At 37.9% G+C, this 13,998-nt stretch overlaps 1 protein-coding gene across 1 annotated transcript in view; it reads left to right on the top strand.

Annotated features, from left to right (window-relative positions):
• TENT4B (terminal nucleotidyltransferase 4B) overlaps nucleotides 1-13,475 on the top strand; it is a 39,381-nt gene extending 25,906 nt beyond the window's left edge. The window contains exons 3-12 of the mRNA XM_041458929.1: nucleotides 502-548; nucleotides 2,664-2,784; nucleotides 3,794-3,901; nucleotides 5,823-5,951; nucleotides 7,242-7,455; nucleotides 7,811-7,937; nucleotides 8,049-8,152; nucleotides 9,777-9,964; nucleotides 10,534-10,698; nucleotides 12,133-13,475. Of these exons, the coding sequence (XP_041314863.1) occupies nucleotides 502-548; nucleotides 2,664-2,784; nucleotides 3,794-3,901; nucleotides 5,823-5,951; nucleotides 7,242-7,455; nucleotides 7,811-7,937; nucleotides 8,049-8,152; nucleotides 9,777-9,964; nucleotides 10,534-10,698; nucleotides 12,133-12,312 (1,383 nt within the window). The 3' untranslated portion in view covers nucleotides 12,313-13,475. The remainder of the gene's footprint in view (nucleotides 1-501; nucleotides 549-2,663; nucleotides 2,785-3,793; nucleotides 3,902-5,822; nucleotides 5,952-7,241; nucleotides 7,456-7,810; nucleotides 7,938-8,048; nucleotides 8,153-9,776; nucleotides 9,965-10,533; nucleotides 10,699-12,132) is intronic.
• Nucleotides 13,476-13,998: the final 523 nt, after the last annotated feature.

The following is a 13,998-nucleotide window of genomic DNA, read 5'->3' as shown; positions in this document are numbered from 1 at the left end:
CTTTATAATGTAGAAAAAAAAAAGGGGGCATGATAGAATTGGGGTTTTTAAAGTATGCAAAGCAATGGAAATATGTTAAACTTCAAAGTGCTTAAATACTGAGAGGTATACTTGGAGATATGAAAACAAAAATCAAATTAAACTTATACTGTTTTTCTTAAATATTCTGTCATCGTTAAGCATTTCAAAATCTTGCGTTCTTGACAAATTGGGTTTTTGACAGATTTGGTCATGGGAACAATTTTTACATTGCAAAGTAGTTGTTTATTAGAAAAGCCAAAGTTATTAATGTTTGATGAGGATTGGCTGTTTGTAGTACATTGAAGATGTGTATGCTTTAACAGAAGTGTTCAGTGCCTGTTAGCAATACCAAAATCTACCAATGGAGGGTAGCAATAGCCAGCCTTTACAAGCAGTTTAATAAACTTGGTCTTCTGAAGCCTGAAACATTTCTTAATTTGTCCTGTATGTTTTCTTACATATTCTTTTCTTGTGTTTCAGGTGCAGATATTTGGAAGTTTTAAAACTGGGTTATATTTACCTACAAGGTTAGTAATTTTTCAGTGTAAATTCCACACAAAAAAAAAGTAACTTGTTGACCTGCAACCCTTGGGTTATTTATCTGCTCTCCCAGGATCTGTGTTACTTGTGTCAATACTTGTTATGCTAAGAAAGTGTTAAGCTATTAGTTCTCTGCAAAGTGTACAGAAATGCAATAAATAAGACTATTGACTGTAACACGTGTCTGTATAGATCTTGCATGTATCAGTAGAAGGTTCTGAATTACCATGTGGTTAGAAAAGGCTTATGTTGGGATTTGGCTTCATTAATACAAAAAGAAGATATTGGCCCTAAAAGAAAAGCTAATTTTTTATTCCACAGATGACTAAATTGAAAATTTTAACATCACATTGTTAATATTAGTGCTGAAAACAAAATGTTACATACAGAATTGGTTTTTTTCTTTCAGTCTTCTTTTGTGAAATCTGTACATAGTCAACATCTGCCTTTTCCAAATTTATTGCTAGTTTTCATAAAGAGTCTTTAATCAGTGACACTGGTATCTTCTGTTGCTTTCTGTCAAAGCTTCCCTTTGCCCTAGGTTTTCCCTACCTCTCAGTAATAGTTTGTTTAGATTTTAGGCTCTGGGATTCTGAAAGGTCTGAAGCATGTTTTTAATGTGTCTCTTTGTTGGGATTTGCTCTATAACCATTAGCTTAAGCTGTTGGTGAAGGTTTGGGCACACAGTAGCTTTGCTGCTGGATGTCTGTGTCCATTTGCAGGCAGTGTCTATGCTCAAGGTGGCAACAGAGCTGCTTTTTCTCTCTCGGTGTGCATCAGGAAAATGTCTCCTGTTTTTAACTGTCAGCAGTGCGTTTAACACTAATTTAGTTTAGAAGATACATGTCCAGCAGCATTTCATGCTCTCCAAGCCAGTTTTGAACACATTTCTGAAAGTGACTGGATGCTGCCTGTCCTTGTCAGCCCAGTGGTCTGTGGCTGAACTGCTGCTTCAGGAGACAGCTCGTCTAATGCACATGTAGTTTCTTGGGATTGTTAAAGCAGTGGTGTTTGTCAATCAGCAGATCTATAGAATCTGTTGCAGGGGGAAGTATTTCTAAACTTTTTTCTGTTTTCCATGTCCCTGAAGCACGCTGCTAGCATAACTGTGGGGTTAGATGCTCACTTCCTTCATGCTCCTGGCCATGCAGGGGAATCAAAGGACTTGGGCAGTAAAGAGGGAGAAGCTCAGGATCTCACAGTAGCCCTCACTGGCTTCAGATGTGACACCAGCCAGCTTTTGAATTTGAGTTCAGGGACTGGATTAGGGTGTCAGCTTCCTGTGTAATGAAATGATTCTATGTGTGCATAGGGAGGAGGTGTAGTAAGGTGGAGACACCCTTTCAAAGAGCTGAGTTAATGAGTGAACTTAATTAGCAGCTTGATCTTATTTAATAGCTTGTTGCTTTCTGAAGTCCAAGTTGCTAGGTTTTCTTCTCCCTTTCCTTGCTCCCTCTTTTTGGTACTACAGGCCAGCAGCTTACCCTGTGCCCTCTGGTGCTCTGATCACCCAGAAAAGCAACTTAGAGATGCAAAGAGTCAGGAAATTACCCCAGAATGTTCTGTAGGTCCTTTAAAGGGGGAGTGAAGAAGGTTTCTGCCAGACCCATTAATAGGTTGAACTGATTTGCTGTGGATTAGGTGAACACCAGACCTGGAGCAAAGGAGGAGACAGGGTCATGCATGTGGGGTTAGAGGATGGGAAACAGGACTTTTCCTTTTTGTGTCAGGCTGTTAAATCGACATTCCTGATGAATACAGCCCAAAGGTGGTGATTCACAACAAGTTCATTTCTTGCTCTGAATCATTCCAGAGGAGCTGATCCCTCTCTGCTCACAGTGTAGCCTGAGGAGACTAATTTGAGGCATTGCAGTCTAATTGATTTATGTTTATCTGTCCCCTCCTCTGGGTAACCTGAAATGGTCTGTATTTCCCCAAGTATAAGAATTCATCTCCAACCTTTTCCTCGGAAAAATCAGAATTAATTATTTGGTTCAGCTATGTTCTGTCAGCTTTATTCCAATTATGTATAGATGTCAGTTGTATGTATTTTAAGTGTATTGGTCTTTTAATTTGAATAAATATATTTTTTTCCATTTCAGTGATATTGATTTAGTTGTGTTTGGAAAATGGGAGACATTACCTCTTTGGACCCTGGAAGAAGCTCTTAGAAAGCACAATGTAGCAGATGAAAACTCAGTAAAGGTTTTAGATAAAGCAACTGTAAGTTTGGGGGAAGAGGGTATTCCCTTGTTTTAAGCTAAATTTCTAATCAAAGGAAGATGGTGGTTAAAAGATTGCATTTTTATAAGCAGAAACTTATTTGAAATAGAACATCAAGAACGTTTTTATTTAGTATTATTTTTATTATTGACAAAATAATTGATAGTGCAATAACAAAAGCATTTTGTCTATTGTGGAAATTGTCTGATATTTCATATGCACAATATATTCCTTTTAAGAGAGATTGGACTAGTCAGTGTTGTGCATAGATATTTTTAAACCATTTCTGGACTGAGCTTTTATATACGTAAATAATTTCTTTTTTCTTTCTGCAAGTAAGCAGGTATAATCAGTTCTCACAAAGAAGTACTAAGTATACAGCCTTGTCTAAATAGGTAGTGGTATGTCTTGAAAAAAAATATATTAATTTCGTTATAATTTCCTACCTTTCTTACCTGTAAGAGTTGTAAGAGTACTGAGGTATCCAAGTCATAGCTACTATTATTGGAGAGGTAATTTGATGTTCACTCAGATGGAGACACACCAGAGTACTCTCCATATCTTGTACTTCTTAATTGAAGTTCATTTTGGTGAGGAAGTGATGACCCCAGTGACATGAGTTGTGTAATTTCTGATGTCTCCAGGACCATTTATCTGTGTTTCTCCAGTGTTTGTCTCCCTCTGGTGTTTGTGGTCTCCACCAGAGCTGAGCTGCTGCAACAGCAACTCACCCAAACCCATCCAAAATAAATCACCTGGAAGGTGAAGCATTCAGTTCTGTTCAGCAGGACAGTAAATTGAAAATAGTGTTTATGAGCTAGAAAAGCAAAGTTTATCTAAACAGATTGGCAAGGCAAATGAGTTCTTAAATAGGAGTTCTGATTTCACTGCCTATCTCCTCTCTGTAAATTCGTAAAAAAACTTCAGGTTTTCTGGTGCATATAAGTTATAAATGAAACCAAGTGTGTCTTGGAAATCTGTACTGACTTATTGTATCTTTCTTTTGCAGGTACCTATTATTAAACTGACAGATTCCTTTACTGAAGTAAAAGTTGATATAAGCTTTAATGTACAGAATGGGGTTAAAGCAGCCCAGCTCATCAAAGATTTTATCAAGGTTAGCCAACACTCTCATAGAACTACCTGCTGAGTATTTGATAACTTAATTTCATTTTTCTGTTTTATTTCAACTGTATCCTTACTAGAGGAACTGTATCCTTACTTTACTCTGTTGTTTTTTGTTGTCTGATAATGCTGAGGAATGTTCTTAAGTTGTAGATATATTGCCTTAAAAGGCATGAAGATACTAAAATGCAAGAATAAAATGTGGGGTGGTTTTAATGGTACAATGATTAAGAAAAATGCATTATTCCCTGTTTTAAGTGTTCTGCTCTTTTAACTGCAGTTCATTGAGCTCCGCACTTCTGAATTTTGAGATGGGAGATAGGCTCCTCCTGAAAGCCTGAGGGTGTTTTTGTGTGTGAAAGCATAGAAAATCAAGTTGCCTGGGTTACTTGAGACCTTTTGGCCTTGGGTCAGGGGGTGAGAGGGGTCTGTGCCCCTGGGGATGGAGCAGGAGCTGTGCGTGGCAGCTCTCCAAAGAGCAGAGCAGATCTGGTGCCAGTAGCTGGGGTCAGCTCCCAGAGCCAGTGCCAGTGCCTGGCAGAGAAGTGGCCAGTGAGGATGTGCAGGCTGTGGGTAGGGTCAGGATTAGGGTCAGGATCAGCACCAGTGATGGCTCAGGCTGACAGGGCAGGGAAGCAGCTGTGGAGCAGAGTGGAGGCACTCCCAGCAAGGCTTCCCACATGGTGCTTTCCCACAGGGCTGTTTTCCCAGCAGGCTGAGCCAAGGCTGTGCAGCTGTGCCACACCACAGCTGGCCTTGAGCACGGGCAGCTGAGGAGGAGGTGGCTGTGCTGCTGTGGAGGGGCCTTTGTTTGACTTGGAGAAAACTTGGCATGTTCTTGCCAAGTGACTTCGTTGGTGTTCTTGAGGCACTTTCTAGATAACATTTGCAGGGCATTCTCTTGGGTCTTACTTTGTCCCACATAACTTCAGTACCTAACTGAGATGTCATATTTGGTATTAGGCTTGGAAATGCCTCTTTCTCTTCATCCAGGTTATTTAAGAAATCTGAGGCAATTTATTAAGGGTATGCAGTTTTCCAAGAAAAATCCCATCTTTAAATTTTGGTATATACTGATAATCAACGCTTCAGCTTGTGACTGGAAGTTCTTAATAGTTCAAAATCTTCACTTAGATAGTTAGGGATCTTCAGTTAGATAAGGCTCCCAATACTCACTGTAAGGCTCATACAGAGAAGTTCTTGGCAAAATTCTTTCTCTTTAATCTTTTTGCAGTCACGGACATAATGATCTACATTTAATCTGTGACACTAAGGAACTTTTTGGCTCTGTGTTGATAAAAGCAGTGCTCTTATTGAGCTCTTTTGCCCCTCCCCTGTGAGGGGTGTACAGAGCGCAGGCGTAGCCCAGCCTCCACTGCTGTCCCAAAGGTCTGTGTTCAGCACACCTCTTAAGGGAATCCATGCAGATAAACCCTTCAAAGGACCAGTTACCCAAAGGTATTTTGTTTGAAGATGTTCCCTGGGTGTAGTAGTTTTGAAGGGCTTTCTTTAGCTCTGGGCATCCAAAGTACTTGCAGGACAGAAATCTCAGTGCACTTTGAGCTACCTCTCAGTTGTAGCAAGAAGGTTTTGTTACAGATGTCGGTATCTCCACAGTTGTTCCTTTGCTATTCTTTTCACTTGCATGAGAAAAGTAAGTGTGTATGTATATTCAACCCAAATACCTCTGATTTTATGATGTAATGACTTTTTTCTGTTCACCAGAGTCAAACAGGTATAATACCTGTGTTGATCACAGGCAGGGCATTGGCCCTTCTCCACTGTTACTAAAAATGATAGGTTAGATTTATAGTTAGCTTAAAGACAAAATATAATAAAACAGATGGTTTCAGTATGCTCTCCATTGTGTGTGTGCATCACAGTATTGTAACAACTTTGTTTTTCTCTTTCAGAAATATCCTGTGTTACCATTTCTAGTTTTAGTATTGAAACAGTTCCTGTTGCAGAGGGACCTTAATGAAGTATTTACAGGTGGAATTGGTTCTTATAGTCTCTTTTTAATGGCTGTCAGTTTCCTTCAGGTAAGTTCAATGGAATTTATCAATGCTACTGTGGTGCCTAAGGACATCACCTTAAGAAGGAATTTGATAAACCCTCAAATTTAGTCATTTAAGCTACCATTTTTTGGGGTTGCACCCCCTTTTCATTTTAAATTAGATATGTCACATTTGTCTTCTGTTCCTTCTCTGATGCTGATACTTTTGGTACGAAAGGTGTTTGGAACATCTATTGGTGTGCCAGTGCCAGGCACTGGTATATATGATTTTGATACACATGATATGACATGTATTATTCATAGTAAAACAACTTGAATATTGTATAACTTGCTTGGAACAAGTTCCATAAGGTTGGTGTTAGCTGCAGCAGTCCTTTATAACACTTGGTCTCCAGGTCACACACCCTGTATGCTCTTTAACAAATGCAGTGGAATCTTGGTTCTCTGGGTTCCTAAGCTGATCTCAAACAAACACGTTTTACAACTTTCTCTTAAATCTAATAGAACAAAATGCATGAGCTGAATCTATATTGTTGTGGCTGGGAGAGGGAAATACTGGACAAATATGAAGTAGCTGATTTCTGGCTGTATCAGCCCTGTTCTTTTTCCTGAGCTAAATGTTACATATAACTGTGTTTGCAAGTGTATGTCCATACTTTTCCAGACTGTAATTACTCTAAAACCTGAGCCTGGAACTGGAGCTCGGTGTTTGCTGAGTGCCTTTGCAGTTCCCTGCTGAGTACAAAAGAAATAAGGGCAACGTGCATATAGTTTAAAAGCAAAATCTCTCCTAATCCATTTTTTCCTTATGTTGAGTAACAGCACTTCCATTTCCTCATTAAAAAAAAAAAATAAAAAAAAAAAATTAAAAAGGTAGGTTTCATATCAGTTACAATTCTGAGCTGGTTTTGTTCACTCAGGCTGCCTCTCAGGCTTCTTCCTTAACAGTAGAGTGGATCCTGTGTATAGCTGTGCACATGAGAAGTGTGTATTTATATTGCAGACCCAGGTTTACTAGGTTCAAATACCTGCTTTTTCACAAGAACCCTGCCATTAGTTCTGGAAGTTTCATATATTGGACTAAAAGTTCAAATGCAAAAAGATTAGTGCTTGACAGCCTTTTTTTGAAGAGGTAGTTATTTTATAAAAGTTGTCATAGCATCTTACTTTAAAGATGCAAAACTGCTTAATCAAGGGAAAATATTTAGACATACCTATTTTATTATTTTTATTACTGTGTTTAGACATGTTTTCTGTGAAAAAGAAAAGAACTTGAAGTCTTAAAAGAATGAATTTTTTTCTCTCTTCTTAATAGCTGCATCCCAGGGAAGATGCCTGTATGCCCAATGCCAACTATGGTGTTCTTTTAATAGAGTTTTTTGAATTATATGGACGTCACTTCAATTATCTGAAGACTGGAATCCGAATAAAGGATGGTGGCTCTTATGTTGCCAAGGATGAAGTGCAGAAAAGCATGTTGGATGGCTACAGACCATCAATGCTGTACATCGAGGATCCATTACAGCCAGGTATCTCCAGAAGCCAAAATGGAATAACAGTACTATTAAATGTTTAATAGATGCACTGCAGGTTTTTTTTTTTTTTTTTTTTTCTCTTCATATATTGTACTTGTACCAGAGAATTGCTGGTCTGGACTTTTTTACATCAAAATCCCTGTAGATCTTTTAAGCTGTTTTGCTAAACATATATACATATGTATAGTATAAAGCATGAATATTTATGCTTTATGCTAATCCTGTTCTACAAGAGGTGGCTGCAGTTAGTTGGGACTTAAGCGCAATTTTTAAAACATTACTGTCTCCTGCCTGAAAGGTGATAACCACAGTTTCAATATTACTCACTTATTTATATTCTTCTTTTAAGGTAATGATGTTGGGAGGAGTTCCTATGGTGCCATGCAAGTGAAGCAGGCTTTTGATTATGCCTATGTTGTTCTGAGCCATGCAGTTTCCCCAATAGCTAAATATTATCCTAACAACGAAACAGAAAGGTAAAGTCTCCAAGTCTAAATCTCTGACATTCATTGTATTTTTCTGTGTCTAAAAATTAATTGTGGTGATGGTTTTGTTGGTTTTTTTTTTTTTTTTCTCCTGGTTTGCAGTATATTAGGGAGAATAATTAGAGTAACACAAGAAGTGGCCACATACAGAGACTGGATATCCAAGCAGTGGGGAATGCAAAGCAGAACAGAATCTTCATGTAATGGTGAGTTTTGACTCAGCAGGGCTGAGGGGGGAAACTTCTTGCACATTTTGCTTGTATAGATTGCTTTTGCCTCACATAAGTCAATGTGTGCGTCTTAGTAGCAATTTCCTTTTTTTTGTTCAGTATTCCTGTCTTTTCATCCAGAAAAGGTGGATTTGTACAAGAGTAAAATGTCCCCATCTTTATTGTACAGCAATGGATTTGGTTAGTAGAGAGATCTTTAAAGAGTGCTGCCTTCCAAGAAGACTATGGAAAATCTTCCAATTTAAATTACCACATTGTCAGTGTCACACTTCCTTTGTCCTTTAAATGTGGACAAGGTTTTAACAATAATTACTGGGCATGCTAGTTTAAATCTGAATCCTTAAATTCTGCATTTTTAATATTCATTTTAAAGTCTAACATACTGTGTGTGTAAGGAAGCAATACTTAAGCCAGGATTCACTATGTAAGTGGAATACGTCTTTTAAACAGAAAAGTCCTGAAATATCAATCATGATCTTATTTTTAACAAATGGAAACACAAAATCTAGCCACAGAACTTGCTGACACTGCCCTTTGGAATCACATTGCCCATCTTCTGACTTCAGCAGCCAGTTGCCACCCTCTTATGGTGCAGGTGTATCTGCTGTCTGGAAGTTTTCAAACTAGAATTAATTTTCATACTCTCCAGTTAATTTTAGAATGTTTCCTGTCAGAAGTGTTCTCTTGTTAGCGATTAATCAGAGAAGATTTTTCAAGAACCCGTTCTTTTGGCTAGGCTGGGATTTTTTTTACTTGTTTTCAGAACTTGTGTGAGTGATTTGTCAGCTGGATGTGCTCTGTGCCATTGGGGCTGTCAGCCTGCAGGCCCTGGTGGCTCTGCTGTCCCTGGGAACGGCAGACAGCCAGTGCTCGGTCCCAGGAGCTCCCATCACCTCCCTTTTAGCTGCCTACATGCATGGACATCATATAAATCTCTACTTCCTAAGTGTCTTACTTCAGATAAAACAGCAATCAAAAAAAGAAGAAGAACTCTGTGTTGAGGAAGTAATGGTGACAGTAACAGTGGTTGTCGTATTTATTTAGTTCAGATTTAAGTTCCAATTCTTTTTTTTTTAAATGCAGAGCATAGTGAGATATGAAAGTTCTGTATCTTGAGTTTTCAGTGTAGGAAATCCTACAAAGCAATGAGGCTTATTTGGAGTTCTGATATTAGCAGCTCCAGCAGAAGAAAAATTGGAGTTGCTGAGTATTAGACATATAGGAACAGAATTTAAACCTATGCATTTGAGTGCTGTTGAAGCGTGGCATGAAACAATCTACAGCAGCACATCTGAAATTTGTTAGTGCCTTTTTCCACTTCTTCTGCCCCTAATTCCATCTCAAACCATGGGAATTCTCAGTGCATTAATGGATCCTATCAAGAAGCTGCCGCCCCTCTGGGAGGTGCTGGCCTGCGGTGCACACACACAGGGGCACTCATGTGTGCCTGCATGGATTTAGGGTGTGGATGTGTGCAGATGTCTGTGAGTGTCCTGTGGGATGAAACACATATTTTGTAGGGGGCTTATATTAAAAGACCCCAAGGCAACATATTTTTGCATTTAAATGTGTGGTGATGCTTCTGTTTTGTTTTTACTAGGTAATGGAGTAACCTTGATAGTCGACACTCAGCAGCTGGACAAATGCAACAATAATCTTGCTGAAGAGAATGAAGCACTGGGAAAACCTAGAAATAAAACTTCAGAAACACTTAGTAAACATTCTTCAAATTCTTCATCAGGTCCTTTATCATCATCATCATCCACACTGTCCAGCTCTAGTGATGTAGTAAGTACTGGAGGTTTTCTGACTCTGCTTTTTAATATTTCTGTGCTGTTTTATCCCTCTGATTTATATTGTCACAAAATACATTTTAGGAGCTCACAATCCTAGTCAATTAATTCATCCAGAATCCTAACTTGCATAAGATGTTAACTCTTATGCAATTTTTACACATACAAGTTGCAGTGTGTTTTTGACACAATACATGTAGAAAGATAGACACAAAGTTCCACAGCCCTCTTTTCTCTGGGAAAACTGTATTTCAAAAGTAAAACAGACTGGTAGTCCTAAGCCACATGCTTTGAAAAACAAACAGGCCAAAAGCTTTGCAAAAGATCTGTTTGGGAATTGTACTTAAAAAATAAAAGGCAAATCTCAAAACCAGAATCACACATCAATATATCTTTAAATGTGTTTTACTCCATAAGAATTCTGGATTGAAAGAATTTTAATATCTAGTAAAATAAACAAGTTTTCAGTTTTTTCCACTGTTAACTTTATTTTTAAAGGAAAAATCACTTTTAGAAATACTCATTCTTAAGAAAAGCTCACTAATCCTTTACATTTTCCTGAAGGATTCTGATGGAACACCTTGCAAAACCTCTAAACAGTTGAGTTGTCGTCAGTCTACCACAAACAGAGTGGGGTCACAAGAAGTGTCACTGGAATCCTCCCAGTCAAGTGGGAAAACACAAAATAGCCAAACAGCCAATACATCCAGCAACACGAACAAATCTCAGGTTTGTGAAATGTTTGAAAGCAACAACTGTGTAGATTATTTGAATATTACACATATCCCCCATGGAAGAGTAACTTGTTCTGGAAAGGGAACACTGCGTTTTTCACCTCCCTTTTGCCCCATTAAAAGTTTCCAAGCACTGATTGTATCTAAAGCCACCTGGTTCTCTGTTAAACTTGCACAGATGAATTTGCAACCGTGGCTTTCCCAACTTTAAAACAGATGAAGTTGGCCTGACTTGTACACCAAATTTGCCAGAGGTATTTAGCTGTGTGGCACCCATTTCCTCCTTCACAAAAAGCACATCAGTCCAGTTTTGATTGCAAAATTTGAGAAATGAGGTGTGCCTACACTCAGTGAAAGCAGTTAGCAAAAATGTGTGTTTAAAACTGACTGGCTGCTCTTTTAGCTGTTGATACTTGTTGATCTGTCTTCCACTAAGGGAGGTGAAGATTCTTTGTGATACATAACATTCACCCTCATTTTCCCCTATAGCCAAACATCCTTATGATGACACCTATCAGAGCTTATGCATTCAGGAGATTTCCCAAGCTGAGGAATGCTTCAGTATTCTGGGAATATTCTGTGCCTCTATATACAATATACCCTGGATATATACAGTTTAAATTCTTACACTTTTTCAGAAATTAGATCTTTTATGTTTGAAACATAGTCCGGAACCTTCTGGAGTACTTTCCTTGAAAATTATTCTGAAGACATGCCTCTTATTTGCTGATGATCTGTCTTCCAACAAGACAATTCACATGCCTGACCTTGGCTATGCTATGTGTTTGTGTTACTGGGCAGAACTAATTCCAGGCTGGAATGTGCATGCCCACGATCTTAAAATGAGGAAAAAGGCTGCTCATTTGATAAGTCATATGCTACAACAGGGTCATTTAGGATATAAAAGCTTGAATGTAAAATAAATGTATTTCCCATCAGCTCATGCTGACCTGTAGAGATAGTACTCAGTGTGTCTAAGGGGTGGTAACAAACAAATAAAACACAAAAAATAGGAAAAAAAAAGGCAATTACTGGGCAGAACTAATTCCAGGCTGGAATGTGCATGCCCACGATCTGACATATCCCATCTCTGAAAAGATGTGGCATAAAATCAGTACTGAATCAAATTTGAGAATCTTCTTGTGTTGTCTTGGATGTGGACATTTCTGTAAAATACCTTTATACTTCCCAAAATTCCAAGTGCTGTGCTGCTCCCTGCACTTGTTGGGCTAGAGATGAAAAAACTCCAGGTGGGAAATTGGCACTGCAGTGCTGCTGTCTCAGCAGTGGCCAGGTTCCTCCTGCCATAGCAAGTTTTTCAGGTGTGTTGTTCTCAGGAGTCCCCATGCTCGTTGTGCAGAAGCAGGGCTCTGTGTTTGCCGTGCTTTGTCCCACTGGCAGGGATTTACCATGTTCTCTTTCTCCACAGCATGGATCTGCACGGTTATTTCGCTCTTCTAACAAAGGCTTCCAAGGTCCAACAAACTCAAGCCATGGTACCTCAGTCACAAACAAACAGCACCAAGGCAGCAAATCGCACCATCAGTTTTTCCACGGCAAAAAGAGGAAACACAAGAGGGATGCAGCCCTGTCAGACCTCTGTAGATAGTTGCCTACTTTATGACTGTTCTTCTGTGTGCAATGATCTCATGCTACAGGATAGTTTGATAGTGACTCCTTGGATCTCTTCTGGAGCTTCAGACTGTTCAGACATAGATTAGCAACTGCATTTTTTTTTCCCAGCTCGCCACGGAACGGAACATGAAGATTGATCACTGCAAAAAAAAAAAAAAAAAAAAAAAAAAAAAAAAAAAAAAAAAAAGGGAAAAAAAAAGANAGAAAAAAAAAAAATGAAACACAAAAAAAAAAAAAAAAAAAAAAAAAAAAAAGAAAAAAAAAAGAAAAAAATGGAAAAAAAAAGGAAAAAAATTAATTTTTTTAAAATGAGGAAAAAGGCTGCTCATTTGATAAGTCATATGCTACAACAGGGTCATTTAGGATATAAAAGCTTGAATGTAAAATAAATGTATTTCCCATCAGCTCATGCTGACCTGTAGAGATAGTACTCAGTGTGTCTAGGGGGTGGTAACAAACAAATAAAACACAAAAAATAGGAAAAAAAAAAGGCAAAAAATTGTATTTTGAGGGAAACCCAGCCTTTAAAGGTGAAAGTAATTTGTGCATGATTTTTTAATTATTTTTGCATATACTTACCATTTTATTGTGTATATATAGATGACCATATAGGAAAACTGACATTTGTAATAGTGGATTTGTTAATACTTTTTACATAACATTGCTGTTTAAATTGTAAACATAAATTTTTCTCAGGATTAGTTTGGAAAATAATCTGAATTGTCATCTTAACATCCATATAAAGAGACATTACTAGTTATATTGCTCAGAATTTCTTTTCTTGGCATTTGGAAGATCTCATAGAACTTTTGATCTGCAAAAGCTGTTCCTCTGAAAGAAAGGTTTATGGTGACAAATGAAGATTTTCATTTGTATAAAGTGTACATGTACTTTGTGTAGACACTGAGCTTGTCATCTCTGAGAAGTAACCTTCACCTTGTTTTCTAGAGTGCCATCATTTCAGGCAATGGGGTTTTGTAGTTGCATCCTTCTCTTCCTCCCCTTGGTGGTCTCTCCTCGACCCTTCCTTCTTTTTTTTAAAGAAACAACAAAAAGGCCACTCGGGGTTTGGTTTTGGTTTTGTTTTGTTTTTTGGTTGGTTGTTTTTTGTTGGTTGGTTGTTTTTTTGTTTTGGTTTTTTTTGTTGTTGTTGTTGTTTTTGTTTTTGTTCGATTGATGGTGGTGATTTTCTTTTTTTTCTTTTTTTTTTTCTTTTTTTTTTTTTTTTTAGTTTAAAAAAAACAAAACAACAAAACTCAGTTTGTTACAGATGTTTGCATTCCTGGGCTGCTTTAATCCCATGCCTCCTTGTTTGTGCCTTTCCTCCCCCTTCCAGGTCTGGGTTTTTTTGTCTTTTATATTTTTGCTAACTCCTGTAGGAGATGATAACTGTTGAAGCTTTAAGTAAATTTTACAATTAAAGTATTTTTTTCTCACTCCCCTCTTAGGCATTTTTATATATACACTTAATTATTAAAAACAAAACAATTTCAAATAATGGAATCTACTTTATATTGCCTTAAAGACCCAAACCTTTCATATCTCATAATATCTCTTCATTGACCTAGTTCTCATTTCATTGAAACTCCACGTGTGTGGTTCAGTCACATCACAAGTCTAGGTTGCAGTACCTTTGATGCCATGAATGCGAATGAAATGG

Source organism: Pyrgilauda ruficollis, unplaced genomic scaffold (genome assembly GCF_017590135.1).
Source record: "Pyrgilauda ruficollis isolate IOZ18807 unplaced genomic scaffold, ASM1759013v1 scaffold13, whole genome shotgun sequence".
In the NCBI taxonomy this organism is placed as follows: domain Eukaryota; kingdom Metazoa; phylum Chordata; class Aves; order Passeriformes; family Passeridae; genus Pyrgilauda; species Pyrgilauda ruficollis.
This window is presented reverse-complemented; position numbering and strand designations above follow the sequence as displayed.